The sequence below is a fragment of the Dioscorea cayenensis genome, chromosome 6 (genome assembly GCF_009730915.1).
Source record: "Dioscorea cayenensis subsp. rotundata cultivar TDr96_F1 chromosome 6, TDr96_F1_v2_PseudoChromosome.rev07_lg8_w22 25.fasta, whole genome shotgun sequence".
NCBI classification, from domain to species: Eukaryota; Viridiplantae; Streptophyta; class Magnoliopsida; order Dioscoreales; family Dioscoreaceae; genus Dioscorea; species Dioscorea cayenensis.
In genome coordinates this window covers 3,619,723-3,635,799 of record NC_052476.1, presented here as the reverse complement: position 1 = coordinate 3,635,799, position 16,077 = coordinate 3,619,723, and the positions used below count along the sequence as shown (strand labels likewise).

The 16,077-nt window shown below is 32.9% G+C and overlaps 1 protein-coding gene across 1 annotated transcript; it reads left to right on the top strand.

Moving 5' to 3' along the window:
* Positions 1-314: 314 nt before the first annotated feature.
* Positions 315-1,115, top strand: LOC120263058. The gene has a single exon (XM_039270980.1). The coding sequence runs from the start codon at positions 315-317 to the stop codon at positions 1,113-1,115; it is 801 nt and encodes a 266-aa protein (XP_039126914.1).
* Positions 1,116-16,077: the final 14,962 nt, after the last annotated feature.

Sequence of the window (16,077 nt, the reverse complement as noted above, 5' to 3'; positions counted from 1 at the left end):
TGTTAATGCCTCTAACTACTTGAACTAAGTGATTTTAGCTAATAGTAAAAACCTTAATTAAATGTTTTAAAATATAGACTTATCTTGTTTAATTGATTTATATAATTTATACTTAAAAGCACAAACGATAATTTATTATTTAATAAAAATATTTGAAAAAAAAAATAATTATCTTACTTTAGGTCCTTATTTTCACTCAGACCGGTCCTGAATACATAGTCATATAAAACTCTGCCATATATATATATATATATATATATATAAACATCGTCTTCATCCTCCTGTTCAAGAAGAGTAAACAACATCAAGAAGCAATGGGGTCCTTTTCTTACGGTCGATTTGGTTCCCTCACGGACGAAACTGGTGATGTTGACTGGCTCTATGAACTGCAGCACCCGATCACAAAAACCAGAAGCCTGATCTCCACAGCCTTGCAGGCTATGCATGCACCCACAATAACTTTTACAATAGAGTTCATTTGTCAAGACATGTACTTTCCAGGAATCAACCATGCATACGCAGAATATTTAGACGTAGAATCATACACAATTGAGAGAAAAGAGTTCAATAAGATGGATATGATGCCTTTTATCACCAATAAGAAATCAGCAGAAGATGCCCTCAGAACTATGTTTTTGAACACCAGAACATGGAATAACATGCTCATCTTTGAGACATGCAGTGAGAAGCGTGAATCAATGTTCACTGAGATCTCGGAAACTATCTTCTCTTTTCTTGATAGAAGATTGAACCGGAGAGTTTCAGAGATTGTCTTCAATTTGGAAGTGCAGAAGTTTATACCGATAAGAGTAGATGACATACCGGAAGAATTTCAGTTTCTTGAGGAATTGGAGGACTTTGATCTTGATGGGTTTGATGAGCAGTACGATGAATATAATTGTCCGGCACCACAGGCACTTTTGGAGAGCATGGTGACAGAGGTGTTTCATGGTGAAGAAGAGGACATGGACTGTGTTATATGTTTGGAAGAGCTTGTTTCTGGCACGGAGGTGAAGCGTTTGCCTTGCTCTCATTGCTTCCATGGACAATGCATTGATGGTTGGTTTCAAGGGATGGATAAATGCCCAATTTGTAGATTCACTTTGCCTGCATGATAGCAGTATTTGTCATGAGTGTTAATTGTCATTGCCTTGCTGTTTAATTCATAATACAAAGCTTTTCAAGAGATTGTTAATATTGTATGTTTGTTCAGGCTTATCATGTCGTTGTTACCAAATAAAAATTTAAAAATAAGAATTTTTAAAAATCTGTTGAAAAATGATATGGATTATATATATGGAGTTAATTATGTAATTTCAACATTTTATGTATATCGAATCAAAGGGATGCTATATTTATAAACTAGTTTTATTTCTGTGGATGTCAAGTTGGCATCTACATCATCATTCTTGTCATTTTTTTCATAAATTCTAAGTTCAAATCATGCAAATTTTAAGCTCTAAAAATTTTAGCAAAATTCTATAATATTCTTGAACACTAAACACTAATCTTTTAATTCTTTTTTAAAAAGAATTTTAATAATAAGGGAAAATTATTTTTTAGTTCCTGAAAGTTTCAAAACATCCCAGACAGACCCTCTCACATTTGAATTTGCCAGACAGTCCCTCTTTTTTTTGACAGCTTATTTTTCAATAGTGTACTTTTCAATTAATACAGCTTACTCTGTTAGTTTATTCTATTTTACAACATGTACTTCCCGCTTAAAAATATATAGTTTCCATTTAACATTGCGTGTTTTCGTTTAACCACATAAATTTTCACTTAACATATAGCACATTTGCATTTAAAATTTGACTTTTCCGCTTAAAATTATTAGTTTCCGATTAAAATTTGGTGTTTTCGCTTAACTACATAAGTTTTCACTTAACATATAACACATTTGTGTTTAAAATTTGACTTTTCCGCTTAAAATTATGGGTTTCCGCTTAAAATTTGGTATTTTCGCTTAAAAACTGAGAGTCAGCCCAAGTTAATATATGTTACCTTTATGTCAACGTCAATCACCTTTATGTCAGAAAGGTCTGAAAAATAACCTGTTAGAAAAAGGAAGGATTTTTTGGGAATACTCAAAGTCATGGGGTTTTTCTGTGAATACCTGAACTTTGGAGGGATTTTTTGTTCATTTCCAGTAATAATAAACCCTAAATCATAAACTCTGGTTAGTTTTTGGTTTATCATCTATAATCTATGGTTTAGTTGATAAATAAAAACTATATTTTTTAATTAAGAAAAAAATAAGATGCTAACATGGATGCTAAGATGCCATGTATTGGAAAACCTTGTGTAAAAATATCATTACTTAGAACAAATATAATTTGATCATAAATAAATAGATATAATTAAAATACTTAATAGTTTGCTTTATTATTCTTAATTTTAAAAATTTTAGTTGAGATTATATACCACTAAATTAAAAATTACACTAAAAAAATAAGATTTTAATTGATTATTATAAGTAACTAAATATCTTGAGATATCTAACATTAATTGGGAGACCTAAGAACTAAAATAATCAATTTGAGTGACCATAGTACACATCAATTGATGCTAGATAAGATACGATAAGGATGGAATTGGCTGTCTGCAATCATAAAGTTCCAAAGTTCATGGGATACTTTACATTAGATACTTATCATAATATACATAAATAAAGATTAAATTAAATCAAAATCATAAAAAAAAAAAAACAGTAATGAACAGAATTACAGCAATCAACATCTTAGTTTTGATTTGAAGTTTTTACGAGAGGCCCATACATTTAAAAATTATATCTAAAGTTTTTATTTTATTATTTTACCCATAATACCATATTATTAAAAATTTTGACTTTAAAATTTATCTTGATTTATAATAATATTGAATTATATAATTTCTTTTATAAAAAATTATTTAATTAAATTTTTTTTTTTTTTGGAAAAGGTGGATAAACCATATATATTAAACTGCAAAAGAACACAACAGACAGCAACAAACCCACTAGCTGTGGATCAAAAACAACAAAAGCAAAACACGAATAGATACAAGAAGGGGACCAAGAGGTCCCCACCGGACAGAATTTAAGATCCACTATCTAGCGCCCTGATCAGTAGAGGCCTCCGAAGATGGCACACAGGCAATCTCCTCCGTCTGCGAGCCAGCAAACTTCAGGCTACGCCTGACAATCGACATAGGGCCTTCCAATTTCTCCTGAATGCCCACCGAGGCAGCTGAGAACCAGGATAAGAGCATATAATTAATCTTAATACATAAACTGTGCATAGGCATCACATTAGCATTAAACATGCAGTCATTACGAGCAAGCCAAATGTTCCAAACAATCGCCTTAACCACTAAGTCCCCCAAAACTCTAACGCCAGACAAGCGAGAAGTTCTCCAAACACCCCAGACCATAGAAAAAGATCCAGGTGGCTCTGGCAGCAGAAGAATCCGCCCAAAATATGCCCACACCTGTCGAGCAACCGGACAGAGTAAAAAAAGATGATCAACAGATTCCAAGTTCTCATGACAAAGCACACAGGTAGCAGTAGGCAGTCGGTTGCATCTACGTTTGAACAGGTTTTCCAACGTCAGAATTTTGTCCTTCCATGCAAGCCAATTAAAGAGGTTGATCTTCTTTGGACAGATGCTACTCCAGAAGAACTTCGCGACAGGACAACGCACACCCCCATCACAAATGAAAGAATAGAAAGATTTCACAGAAAACACGCCATTACCGGTAAGCCTCCAACTTTTCTTGTCAGTCGCAGAACTGTTAGGGGCCCTCAAAGTATCTCTGATCCGATTCAGCTTTGTAGAACCAACGAACGGAGACTGCTCCAAAAGAGCACTCAGTTCCCAGATTGAACCATTAGGGTGAAGGCAATTGGCAAACCAATCCTGCCACAGGAACCTAGGAGCTCTACCGTCTAGCCATTGATCTTTCCAAAAAAGCGTTTCCAATCCCGACTGAACATTATGCGCAATACAGCAGCGAAACAATGGCAAGCAATTAAGAACACCTTTCCAGAAAAAAGAGATTCGACCAGTAAGCCTGGGGAACATATTCCAGCGATTCAACCTATAATTAAATTGAATGACCTCCGACCCACACCAATCGGGGAAAGTGAAGAATTTCCACCACCATTTCCCCAGAAGCGCCTGATTAAATGTGTCAAGTCCAAGGATGCCCCAACCACCCTGGTTGCGCGGGCGACACAAGTTTGCCCAACTCACCAAGCGACACCCAAGATGATCCAAGTCAGGCCCTGACCACAGAAAGTCTCTCCTAATTCCGTCGATGCGCTTGATCACCCAGACTGGTAACCGAAACAAAGACATCCAGTAAGTGGGAATCGCCGAAAGCACGGAATTGACAAGAGTAAGTCTACCCCCGAGCGACAGGTAGCGGACCTTCCAAGCCGACAACGGTCTCCGAAGATAAGGGTCCGGGCCATAATTTTTGTCTGGCCACCATAATTCATGTTTTTAAAAAAATATATATATATTTAAAATATTTATTTATTTATTATTATTTAATCCACATAATAGTAAAACTCTTAATTAGTTTTTTCAAATATAAAACTTATCTTGCTTAATTGATTTATATAATTACTCATACTAAATCACATTAATTAATTTTTATCAAATTACTAGGGCTATGGGCGATAATTTATTATTTAATAAAAATACTTTTAAAAAAAATTAATTTTGCTGAAGACCATTTCCACTAAGACAGGGTATATCCAAACTAAACTCACAATCTAATTCTTTCAAACAAATAGTGCACGTACTCTAGCTACACTGATACAAACATTGCGCAGCATCCTTAGGCTGCTGAAGAACAAGATGGAACCTCAAGTGCTCTAATTAACGTAATTGGTCACCAGAACCCATAATTGCATGGACCATTTTAGTGAGGTCTAAGAGAAAGGGAAAAAAACATTTGTGTCAATGTTGTAAAATATTGTGTGAGATCATATATACTTGCAACTAGTTCATCCACCACAAGAGAAAGAAGCCACTCCAAAGGAACTACAAGCCAGCGAATATGTGGAAAATTTTTAAAATACTCTGTCTAAACAATCTTATAATTAGCTCTTTATTAGATTTGGTTTGTTATCTTTTAAAATAAAAAAACAAATATAACCATGACGAAATCTACTCGTGACCTTATCCTCTTATTTTCTCTCCTCAAATCATTGGCTAGCTTAAAATCCGGATTAAAATAATAATAATAATAATAATAATAATAATAAAAGCGAAGAACTTTGTTAGAATTTTCAGGAAAAGATTTAGAAATACAAAATAATAATAGTGAGAACATTTTTATTATCCGAATGCCCTTTTCAAATATCAAAACATTACTATTAAAATAAGACTCCACGATTTAGTAAACTAAAAAACAAATAAAGATATCAACTAACAATTTTGGATTATTCTCCAACCAACTTAACCTTCTTTAATACTTATAAACCTTTCTTCAATTTCAAAGGTTGCAGTGGCAGAATTTAGAGAAGAGCAAAATATGTAGAGTTTGATCATAAGTAAATAATTGCAAAATTTCACATTCTATGTACATGAGGTTTGTAAAATATAGTACTATTAGTATAACAATCTCATATGAGACTCTTGTTTGGAACATGAAGATTGATAGATATTTTTGGTAGCTTTGGAGATTGAATTAGGTAAACTAAAAAATAAAAAAGTTGTTTTTTTACTGAATTAGCTTAAAAATGACATTACTTTTGGAGATGTAGGTTGAGAGATATGCATCTATAAAAGGAATATGTCTAAATTACATTAAACAGTAATCTAAATATTGTGAAATTCAAATATGTCATAGCACCAGGCTTCTCATCTTCTAAGAAGCAAGACTTTTGTGATTTGGAAAATAATAGACAAAAGTTATGCTAAATTTAGTTCTACTATTGGGTCTTAAATTATACAAATGTTAATGTCCTTATACATTTGTCAGCTAACAAGGTACCAATGCTTGATTATTCAAATAGGGAGAATTGATGACTCTAGTTGTGTGTTAGCTAGTTTTATTCTAATGCTCATAGGTTGTTGTTGAATAGCTTGTACGTCCCCACTGGAGTGGGTAGTTATTGTATATCTATACAATAACCATGACGGGATGGCAAGGCATAAGTGTTATTCTCACAAGCTATACTAGCTTAGTCTTTTTTTTGTTTATGTACCTCTCTTAGAAATTTTCTTACATATCCTTCAAAAAAAAATTTAAAATTTTTATTATGGTGAAGTTGATATACTTGCTTCCTAATTTTAGGATATAGCAAGGAATTTATTTCCGGATGTAAGCAGAAATGATCAAATGTACAAGTGTTTTGTTATATCAGTGCAGATGATCAATTATAATTAATTTAATTATTTGAATATATAGCTTTTTTTAGTTATAATTATATTATATGTATTATGTTTCTCTCAACACTAACCGTTATCTGGTTTTAAGTGGGGGTGTGAAGAGGAGTGTAGAGTGAAAATTTATTTTCCCCTTTGATTGGAAGGAGTGAGGAAAGTGTGAAGTGTGAAGTGTATTTTACCAATTTGATTTTTTATAATTATTATTATTAAAAAAAACCTAAAATTCTAATCCTGGTATTGGGGTTAGAATTCCTTTATTAAATAAAAACCCTAAATTCTAACACCCGGCATTGGGGTTAGAATTCTCTTATTAAAAAAAACTAAAAAAACCCTTAAAAAAACCCCTAAATTTTAACTGCGGCATCTCGGATTTAGAATTCCCTCATTAAAAAAAACGTAATATTCTAACCCGGCAGGGTTGGAGAAATCCAAAACAAATCTAAACCCCTAAATTAATAATAATAATAATAATAATAATAATAATAATAATAATAGTAGTAGTAGTAGTAATCCAAAAAAAGGCCTAAAAACATAGTCATTCCTCTATTTGATAAGGCTAACTTAGTAATTTAACAATCTCCAAAATAGCTTCTAAGAAATGGTTTTTCCAATGGCTAGCTTCGGAAAAAAAAAAAGAGGTTGTTTTTCAGCTTTTTTATTTGTTTCTGTTTTTACAAAAAGCCAATCCAAACATTTTTTGTTCAGGAAGTGCTTAAGTTATAAAAGAAGCACTTCTGGGCTTAAAAAAAACAAATCCAAACACCTACTTAGCCATCTCCAATGGATGTCCCAAATCCCAAATGTGGGCATGTGTTGACCCACGACCCCAAATTTAGGGTTTGGTATAGGATTACCCCAAATTTGGGGTCCCACATGAATATTAAATTTTTAAACAATTTTTTTTATCATTATTGTAATTAAAATTATAAAGTTAATATAATTATATATAGTCATTATATACCTACAATATTAATTTGTGTGCAATTAATTAATTAATAATAAAATTATTAATTAAATTAATTTATGATAAATTTATGAAACTAGAATAGTTAAAATTTTATTGAAAATAACCTTAATAAAAGCTAATATAATGTAAAAATTAATTATATTAAAACTAATATTTTAGTAAATTAGAAGCACTTCGGCTTAGATTGTCGAAATAGTTTCCAAAGACATTCGAGGTGGAAAGAGGTGGTTATTGAAGGATGTGGAAGGAATGATTTGAGAATATATATATATATCTTGGGTAAAATTTGGGATTTGTGGTTGGAGTATAATTTAATGTAGCTAAACCAAATTTGAGATTTGTGGTAGAAATTTAGGGTTGTGAATTGGAGATGCCTTAGACCATCTCCAATACAATCCCAAATTCCAACCACACCTAAATTTGGCCACAAATTTGGGGTTTGGCATAGTATGACCCCAATTCGGAGTCACATTGTCACACTATGGGGTCCCACATAAATATTAGTTTTTAAATAAAATTTTTTATTTTTATATTATTGTAATTAAAATTTTAAAGTTAATAATTCATTAATATAATTATAAGTAGTCATTATATACCAACAATATTAATTTGTGTGAAATTGTTTAATTAATTAATAATAAAATTATTATAAAATTAATTATGATAAATTTATGAAATTGGAATAGTTAAAATTTTATTGAAAAATAACCTTAATAAAAGTTAATACAATGTAAAAACTAATTATATTAAAACTAATTTTCTAGTAAATCAACACCACTTCCGCCTAGATTGTCGAAATAGTTTTCATAGGCATTCGAGATTGAAATATTAAGTATTTGTTATATGTTTGTCTATGATTTTCAATGTAAAATATCTAATTAAAGTAATTTTCTTGTTGTTAAAATTGTAATTAATCATGTGTTTAAGTATTAAATATTTTCCTCTCATTATTTATCAAGACAATTAAGAAATTCATAATTCAATTTTTAAATACATTAAATCATAATTAAAAAATTTTAGTTATAAAATTTTTTAATTAGTTTTATTAGTAAATTATTAAATTGTAATAAATATTTAATTAAATTATTGTTAAAATGATTAATTTCAAGTATTTTTTATTAAATAGTAATAATAATTAAAAAAAGAATGTGGAAGGAATATTTTGAGAAAAAACTTAGTTTAAAACAAGCGTATGTTAATATCAAAACTCAGCATATAACAAGAGTATGTTAATATCAAGAAATAGATGATATATTTTTTTTTTATACAAAGAACGGAAAAACTCTTTTGTATTTGAAAATGGAGTCACCTCTGGACCTTCTCCTTGGCGGTGCTCAAGGCGGAGGTGGTGGCGGCGATAACCCGCAACCTCCAGATAAAGGACCGAAGGCCAAATCGAAGAAAAGGCAAGTGAGGACTGATGTTTCGTACGTGCAGGCTGTGAAGGCTTCGGACAACATGGCGGATACTCAGTCGGGTTGGACAGTCATCCGTCAAAAAGGACGTTACGATGGCATGGGTCGTGGGGGTGATCAGAAAAACTCCCCGGAACCAACTCGTTGTGTCTATTGTCTTCGAGTAGGACACACGACGTCAGAGTGCCGTTACTCTACTACTTGTCGTAGATGCAAGGGTGCCGTCCACATCGCTGTTTATTGTCCAGCAAGAAGTCTGGTGACAAACAAAAGTCTATTGAAGAACTTCAAAGGTCCAGGTCATCCCTTTCGCAAGCGGGAGTCTAGTCCAGCAACCATGAATGCCGTCAATGGCAACGTTTGTCCATATTCACAGAAGCACCTGAAAAGATCGTTACTTTCACTGCCATTGTGTGACAAGCCAAGAGGTGACATGTCAAAAAGGAAGATGATGACAAAGGAAGATGGCGTGGTAATGATGACTTGGCAAAAAGGAGAAGTGACTAGGATGATGATGTGGCTAAAGCTTGGTGACATGTCATGTGAAGATATGAGGGCTAGAAGATCATGGTGGGAGACCATGTTTAGAAGAAATTCCTCTCAATGGTTCATGTAATGACCAACTAATTTTAAAAAGCTCATCAAGTTAAAAGTATCTCTTCAAGAAGGGCAAGTTCTATCTTAGGTATGATTTGATCTGTCTTTGGTAAGATCCGGGATGATAAATCATATCTTTGGTAGAACACTTTTTAGGACAGATCTATCTTAAAGAGAGAGAAATATTCTATTGTTGCAAGAATAAAAGATCATCATGAAGATTGCATGGAGCCTAGTTTGGTGTAAAGCTATTTGAAGACACAAACTAAGATAGGCAAGGACAAACTTAGTTTGGTGAGAAGCTATTTGAAGACACAAACTAAGAAAGGCAAGGACAAGCCAATGTGATTATCAAGACCATATTTAGCAACACAATTTGAAGGAAGATTCAAGAGCTAATTATGGGCGGAGCTATTCAAGGAAACAAATCACATATAGGAGATTGATTGAAGATTTGAAAATCCAAGCATGGATGATTGGAGATCATGTTTGAAGATATTGAAAGCTAAACTTGGATGAGATGAGATCAAGTTTAGTAACAGTATTTCCATAAGTCAAACAAAGATTATTTGGGAAGACTAAACTTGGACCAAGTTTGGAAAAAAGATCGGGAGATCTTCAGTGACTATCTTTGGTGAGATGGTTGTGTGTGCCTTGTCAGGTGCGTTCCTCGAGAGAAGACCTGCTGATGTGAGGAAAGAAGCAGCTGCAGGAAGGAGGAGCTCGGGTCGAGTCAACTGTTACGAGGTGGGCTAAAAGAACCGGGAAAGTTGAAGGTCGCAGATTCTTGTGCAACTGGCTAGAACTTAGTCATGTTCAGTAAGGTGGACCGTGTTGCAATTGGGTGTTGCAACATCTAACTGTGGAAGATGTCCAAGTTAGGAAGTCGCGGAGAATTCTAAAAGAGGAAGATTTATTTGGACGTCAGTGCGTTTATATAAGATATTTTGCTTGAAGATTTAGGATGAGCCACAAGAGAGAGACTCTTCAATGAGAGTTGAGGAGAGTGTGCATCAGGCAATCTTAAGAGGGTATTCTTTGTCTTGAGTGAGTAAGGGAGTGTTGTACTATTTATTCTATTACCTCTTTTAGTAGATTGTTTCTCCTGGCTTGACCCCCTGATGTAGGTAAGGTTGTGCCGAACTGGGTTACCAACTTGTGTGTCTTCTTTCTCTTGTGTGTATGTGTGTGTGTGTGTGTGTGTGTGTTTGATTTCTTATGAGATTGAGTGTCTATTCTAAACACACCTACCCTTCCGAAACCATCAATAAGTTATGGACCTCCCGGTTACCGTCATTAAACTCTCAGATTCAAACCCTCTGGGGCCTCACCTTAAGAGCTATCTTTTAAAACATTTGGCTTGAAAGAAATAATCAGATTTTTAATTTAACTGCTTTACCTGTTAATACGATTATTAGTAAGATTGTTAATATGCTTATATCTTGATGTTCCATAGCTTTTAACTCACAACAACAACTGTCAAGTGAAGCTACTCAGAGGATAAGTGCTACCTCGACTTCATGAGAGCAAAGGCTTTGGATCTACACTTACTTTATTTTTATCTAACACACGTGTCAACAATCCAATGATCCTTAATAACATTTGATTAAGAGAGTCAAAATTCATTTTGGAAACTCATATGCAATTGTCTGCAACTGAACAATGTTTGATGAAAGACAAAGAGCGGATCTTTTTATGATTTACAATGTTTTGAAAACTTTTTTATGTGGTCTGCAATGTTCTGCAAACTTATCCATAACCGAACAAAATTGATAACAATTTTTTTGAGAATTATACATTGGTTGTAATTATTGACATTTTTATTTAGAATTAAGTTTTAATTACTATTAGGTTTAATGAAATTTTTTTTTTCCAGCACGGAAAAAGAAAGCTTGTACACCTTATTAACACTATGAATTGCTAATAAAACTTTATAAAAAAATTCATATTTACCTTATACCCTTACAAAAAATTTAAAGAAAAAAATATTAAACAAATAACTAAATAGGTAAATAAGTAAAAATTATTAATAGGGGAATATATTGACAAAATATTATCTACAGAGGAATACAGTCCAAATAACCCATTTTTAAAGTGGCTATTAAAAAAATCCAAAAATTTACAAATTAAAAAAAAATGAAGATAACGTTTGACGGTTAAGATCATTTGGTGGGCCTCCTCGAGATATGAATACCGAAACCCGCCATCTATTTAAACCAATTCCTTCTCTCTCTCTCTCTCTCTCTCTCTCTCTCTCTTTCTTCTCCGGCGAATGAATGATCGGAGCTCCGGCGATATCTCAACAAGTGTAGGCCAATACTGCGGAGGAGAGAGAGGTGGTGAAGATTTCCAACGAAGGAGACCAAAGTGAAGGAGAAAACCCGTCGATCGTTATTGAACGGATGATTTACGGAAGAAGAAGAAGAAGCCCCTTCACATCATGGTGGTAAATTAGGGTTCTTGATGTTTTCTTTTCTATGTGAATCGCTTATGGTTTTCTTGTTATATGGTTCTCTATTGAAATTGGAATCTTTCTTGTGGTTTTTTAGGGCAAAGGAATTAAGCTGAGGGACATCAAGAAGGGTACATTGATCTTTGTGGATTAATTCTTTTTATTTTTTTTTAATTCGTGAATGTATGATTCATGGTATTTTGAATATTATCAAAATTATGTGATTGTTTATGCCCTGATGTTCGTTCTTAATTGTTGGATTCTTTAGTGTCTTTAAATTTGAAAAGGAGAAAGATTGATGCTGAACTTTGATCTTTTCAAGTTACTCTCTTTTAATCGTTTCGCAAAGTTGATGATTCTTGGTAGTTTGAATATTAACAAAAAGATTTGATTTTTTATGCCCTGATGTTTGTTCATAATGTCGAATTCTTTAGTGTCTTGAAATTTGAAAAAGAGAGACTGATGCTTTTTCATGTTATTCTCTTTTTATCTTTTCATAGAATGTATGATTCATAATAGTTTGAATATTTGCAAAATGGTTCTGATTTTTCTTGGCTTGATGTTGTTCATATTATTGAATTCTTTAGTGTCTTCAAATTTGAGAAAGAGAGAGATTGATGCTGCTCTTAAAATTTTTCATGCTATTCTTTATGGGGTGAAGGTGAAGGTAGAGTTTCTATTATGATTGCGTTTCTTGTAAAATTGTTGCTTAATTTTGTTCAAGTTTGTATTGATCAATGGAATTATTTCTTTTTAGGACAAAGATCTAAAGAGAAATATACTAGATTTCTCTGGGTTTTTATGGGGTCCTCAAGAGGAGGTAATTTTTCTTCCTATTTGTGGTGATAGTTTTGATTTTCTGATCAGGCGAGTGTTATATATTCAGATGGTTGATTTACCTGCTAACAATGAGTTACCTGTTGTCAATGATATGGATGAGAATGCAGTTCTGCAGATGCTAGAAGAACTTGGTGGCAATGATTTACCTGCTGTCAATGACATGGATGAGAATGCAATTTTTCAGATGATCTGGGGAATGCCATTTTGGAAGGTGATGCAAATCCTGGAAGGCAAGCTGGAGCTTCTAAATCTGAGGATTCCACCATTATTTGTTACCTTGTAAAACTATACAAACATAGAAATAGTCAAGCTTTTTTTGGATAGTAGTATGAGGCATATTTGTAATGTTCTCCAGTAAAAGATGTACTCAAAAAATTATTGAATAAATAAAATAAGGGAGGGAAGGAATTGAGGGAGTCTGGTGTTCTTATGGTGCTTTCTCTAAATTTCTTATTGCAAATATGAAGTACTTGGTGATGATGATGATGATGATGATTTTTATATCCAATGGAGATTATGAAGATGATGATTTTTCAAAGGATACAAAAACTATTGAAGTTGAGGAAGATGATGGTTGAGAAGAAGTCAGACCGAGAAAAAGGAGCTAACTCCAAATCTAATTTTCCTGCAAAGAAAAAGGTAAATTGTTTCTGGTTTGTAGATCAGAATATGTAAGAAGAACTTCTCTTGTGACTTTCATTTTGAAAAAGGTACTGCCAATCATGATTTGCCAAAGTTTAATTTGGGTTCATAGGTTAACACATTCTTATGAAATTCTAAATATTCAATGTTGTCGTAATAGCATCTCGATTTGAAATAGAATTTCCCTTCAGTGGTTTAAAATGAAACAATCATTATATCAATATCTTGTTTAGCCCTTCATGTTGAGAACTATAAGGCACCTCCCCTTTCTGGCATTTTAGTAGACATGCTAAATGTTAACCTTTTATCATCTATGGAAGCCATTGTTCATGATTAATCTCTATATAAATCTTTAGAAATGAATTGTACTTTTTTAACATTTGTATGATCGAACTACAAATTTAAGCCTGTTTGTTTCTTCTGCTAATTATGCCTTAGATTCTCAAAATCTAACCATGCATCTTCAGCTGAATAAATGCATTTTCTCCTCTTGTGCTGGTATATCTCTGACGATATGTCAGTAAATCAATTTATAACTGAAATAGATCTGACACAAACTAAGGATACTCTCTTCTTACCTCTAATTTGTATTTTGTAATTAACTGATTACTGTTCAAATTGCAGGTAGCTTGTGAGGTTTTTTTTCCCTAATTCCTGCATAATTGAGTTTGTGGCCTATAAACTCATAATTACAATGCATTAGTGTATCATAATTGATTTCAATTCCTTTGATTTGTTTAATATCATTGTGTTATATTACTGAAATTCATTACCTGAAATTTTAACATGCGGTGAACACTTTGTTATATATCTGTCAGATAGAAAACATGAGATACTGAACATAATCAAAGAGGTAGTGACCAAGACACATTATGATGCCGAATATCCTGGACAAAGACTCAGAATATGTAACATGTACATTTGTCATATAGGCCTGAATGCAACAATATCTAATGTGCACCAATTGCACCATTACTTTAAGTGACGGGAGCTTGGGGCCGTATACTTTTTGGTTTTGCTTATCTGTTGCATTTGGAGAATGGATCATAGAAAGTCATTTCTTCAGTTGCATGTACATTAGCATCTTTTTTGTGCCATAGGCCTGGTTATAATTTGCATTATAGTGACTATCCTGTTTTACTCTTCAAATATATCTGATGTACACTAAGGCCTTTATCTGAGCAACTATTTCTTGTGCACATTGAAATGTATTGGTCAAAAAAAATTCTTGCATTCTTTCTGATTAGTTTGGTGCTCAAAGTTTGCTTTTCTCTATTGTGCATTTTGTTATTCGAATGTATACTGGTATTTTGTTATACCTTTGTTGCGTTGTTGTTTTGTGGAAGATGGATGCTAAGGTTAATGAGTCAATAAAAAGTTGTCTGATGAAGTGTATTATAATTTGTGCGATGTTTGCCTTGTCTAAAACATATGTTCAGGTTATTGCAGGCTTGAGTTCTTAGAGGATATTTTAAAATAGGAGTGATAGATAAGTTTATTTGGCAAATAGCACGTAAAGTTACGTTTTGTTGCAGGCTTTAGTGTAACTTTTAATTTTATTTCATTTTTTTAATATTATTGTTATTATTATTTATTTATTTATTTGTTTATTTATTTTTAATATCTCTCTACCTTGCAGTGTTGTTCACTTTAGTCCTACTTTCAAAATGTTCATTATAGTCCGCATATTTTGCCTTATTTTTTCCTTTAATTTTTATTTTTGTGTTGACATTTTTCTACTTACATTGTCGACATGCTTTCAAAATTTTTTTCATTGACTCCCTTTTAACATAATGGGTGAGGGTTCTTGGCTTCTCCAAATTATCAAATAAATAAAGAAAGAAATAAAAATAAGTGGTTAATAAACAAAACTATCTATAGAATTATGGGAAAAAAATGTAATGCACAATTTTGATTCACAAACAGTACTGTAATCAGTTTATTTTCTATTATTTGGATTTCAATGGGAGGAAGCCACAATTTTACCCTCTCTACCACATAGAGCGTTGATTATTTCTAGTTTCATGAGTTTTAACCCAAATTACCATGAGACAGAAGACGTGGAATCTATTTCACATACACTCTCTCCTAGTCAACTTCTCCCAAAAAAAAAACAAAAAACAAAAAACAAAAACAAAAACAAAAACTAATTACCATCGAGATGCCTCTCTCTTTTGCTGTCCCTTCTTTGAACACTGTCAGCTTCACATTTGAGTTTACTCACATGTTCAACAAAATTCTAAAATTAAAACAAAAAATTTAAGACTCATATAAGAACAAAAAAAAAGTAAGTTATGGACCTCATGGTTACCGTCGTTAAACTCTTAGATTTGAACCCTCTGGGGCTTCACCTCAAGAGCTATCTTTTAGAACATTTGGTTTGAAAGAAATAATCAGGTTTTTAATTTAACCACTTTACTTGTCAATTCGATTATTTGTAAGATTGCTAATATGCTTATATCTTGGTTTTCCATAGCTTCTAACTCATGACAACAACTGCCAAGTGAAGCTACTGAGAGGATTAAGTGCTACCTCGACTTCATGAGCGTTAGGGCTTTGAATCTCGCAGGTGAGATGAACCAAGATGCTGCTCTAGAGTAGGCTACTCCATGTTTCAGATTAGGTAAGACTGTGTTACCAGACGGTGGACTTCGCCAGCCTTTCTGCTTTCCTTTTTCTTTCTTTTCATGTCTGTTTGCTTTATCCCTAAGAGTGCTTCACCTCTAGTGAGAGCCTCTGTGTTCGATTAGTGGTGTTATCTTTTTCAGCTTTTGTTTCAT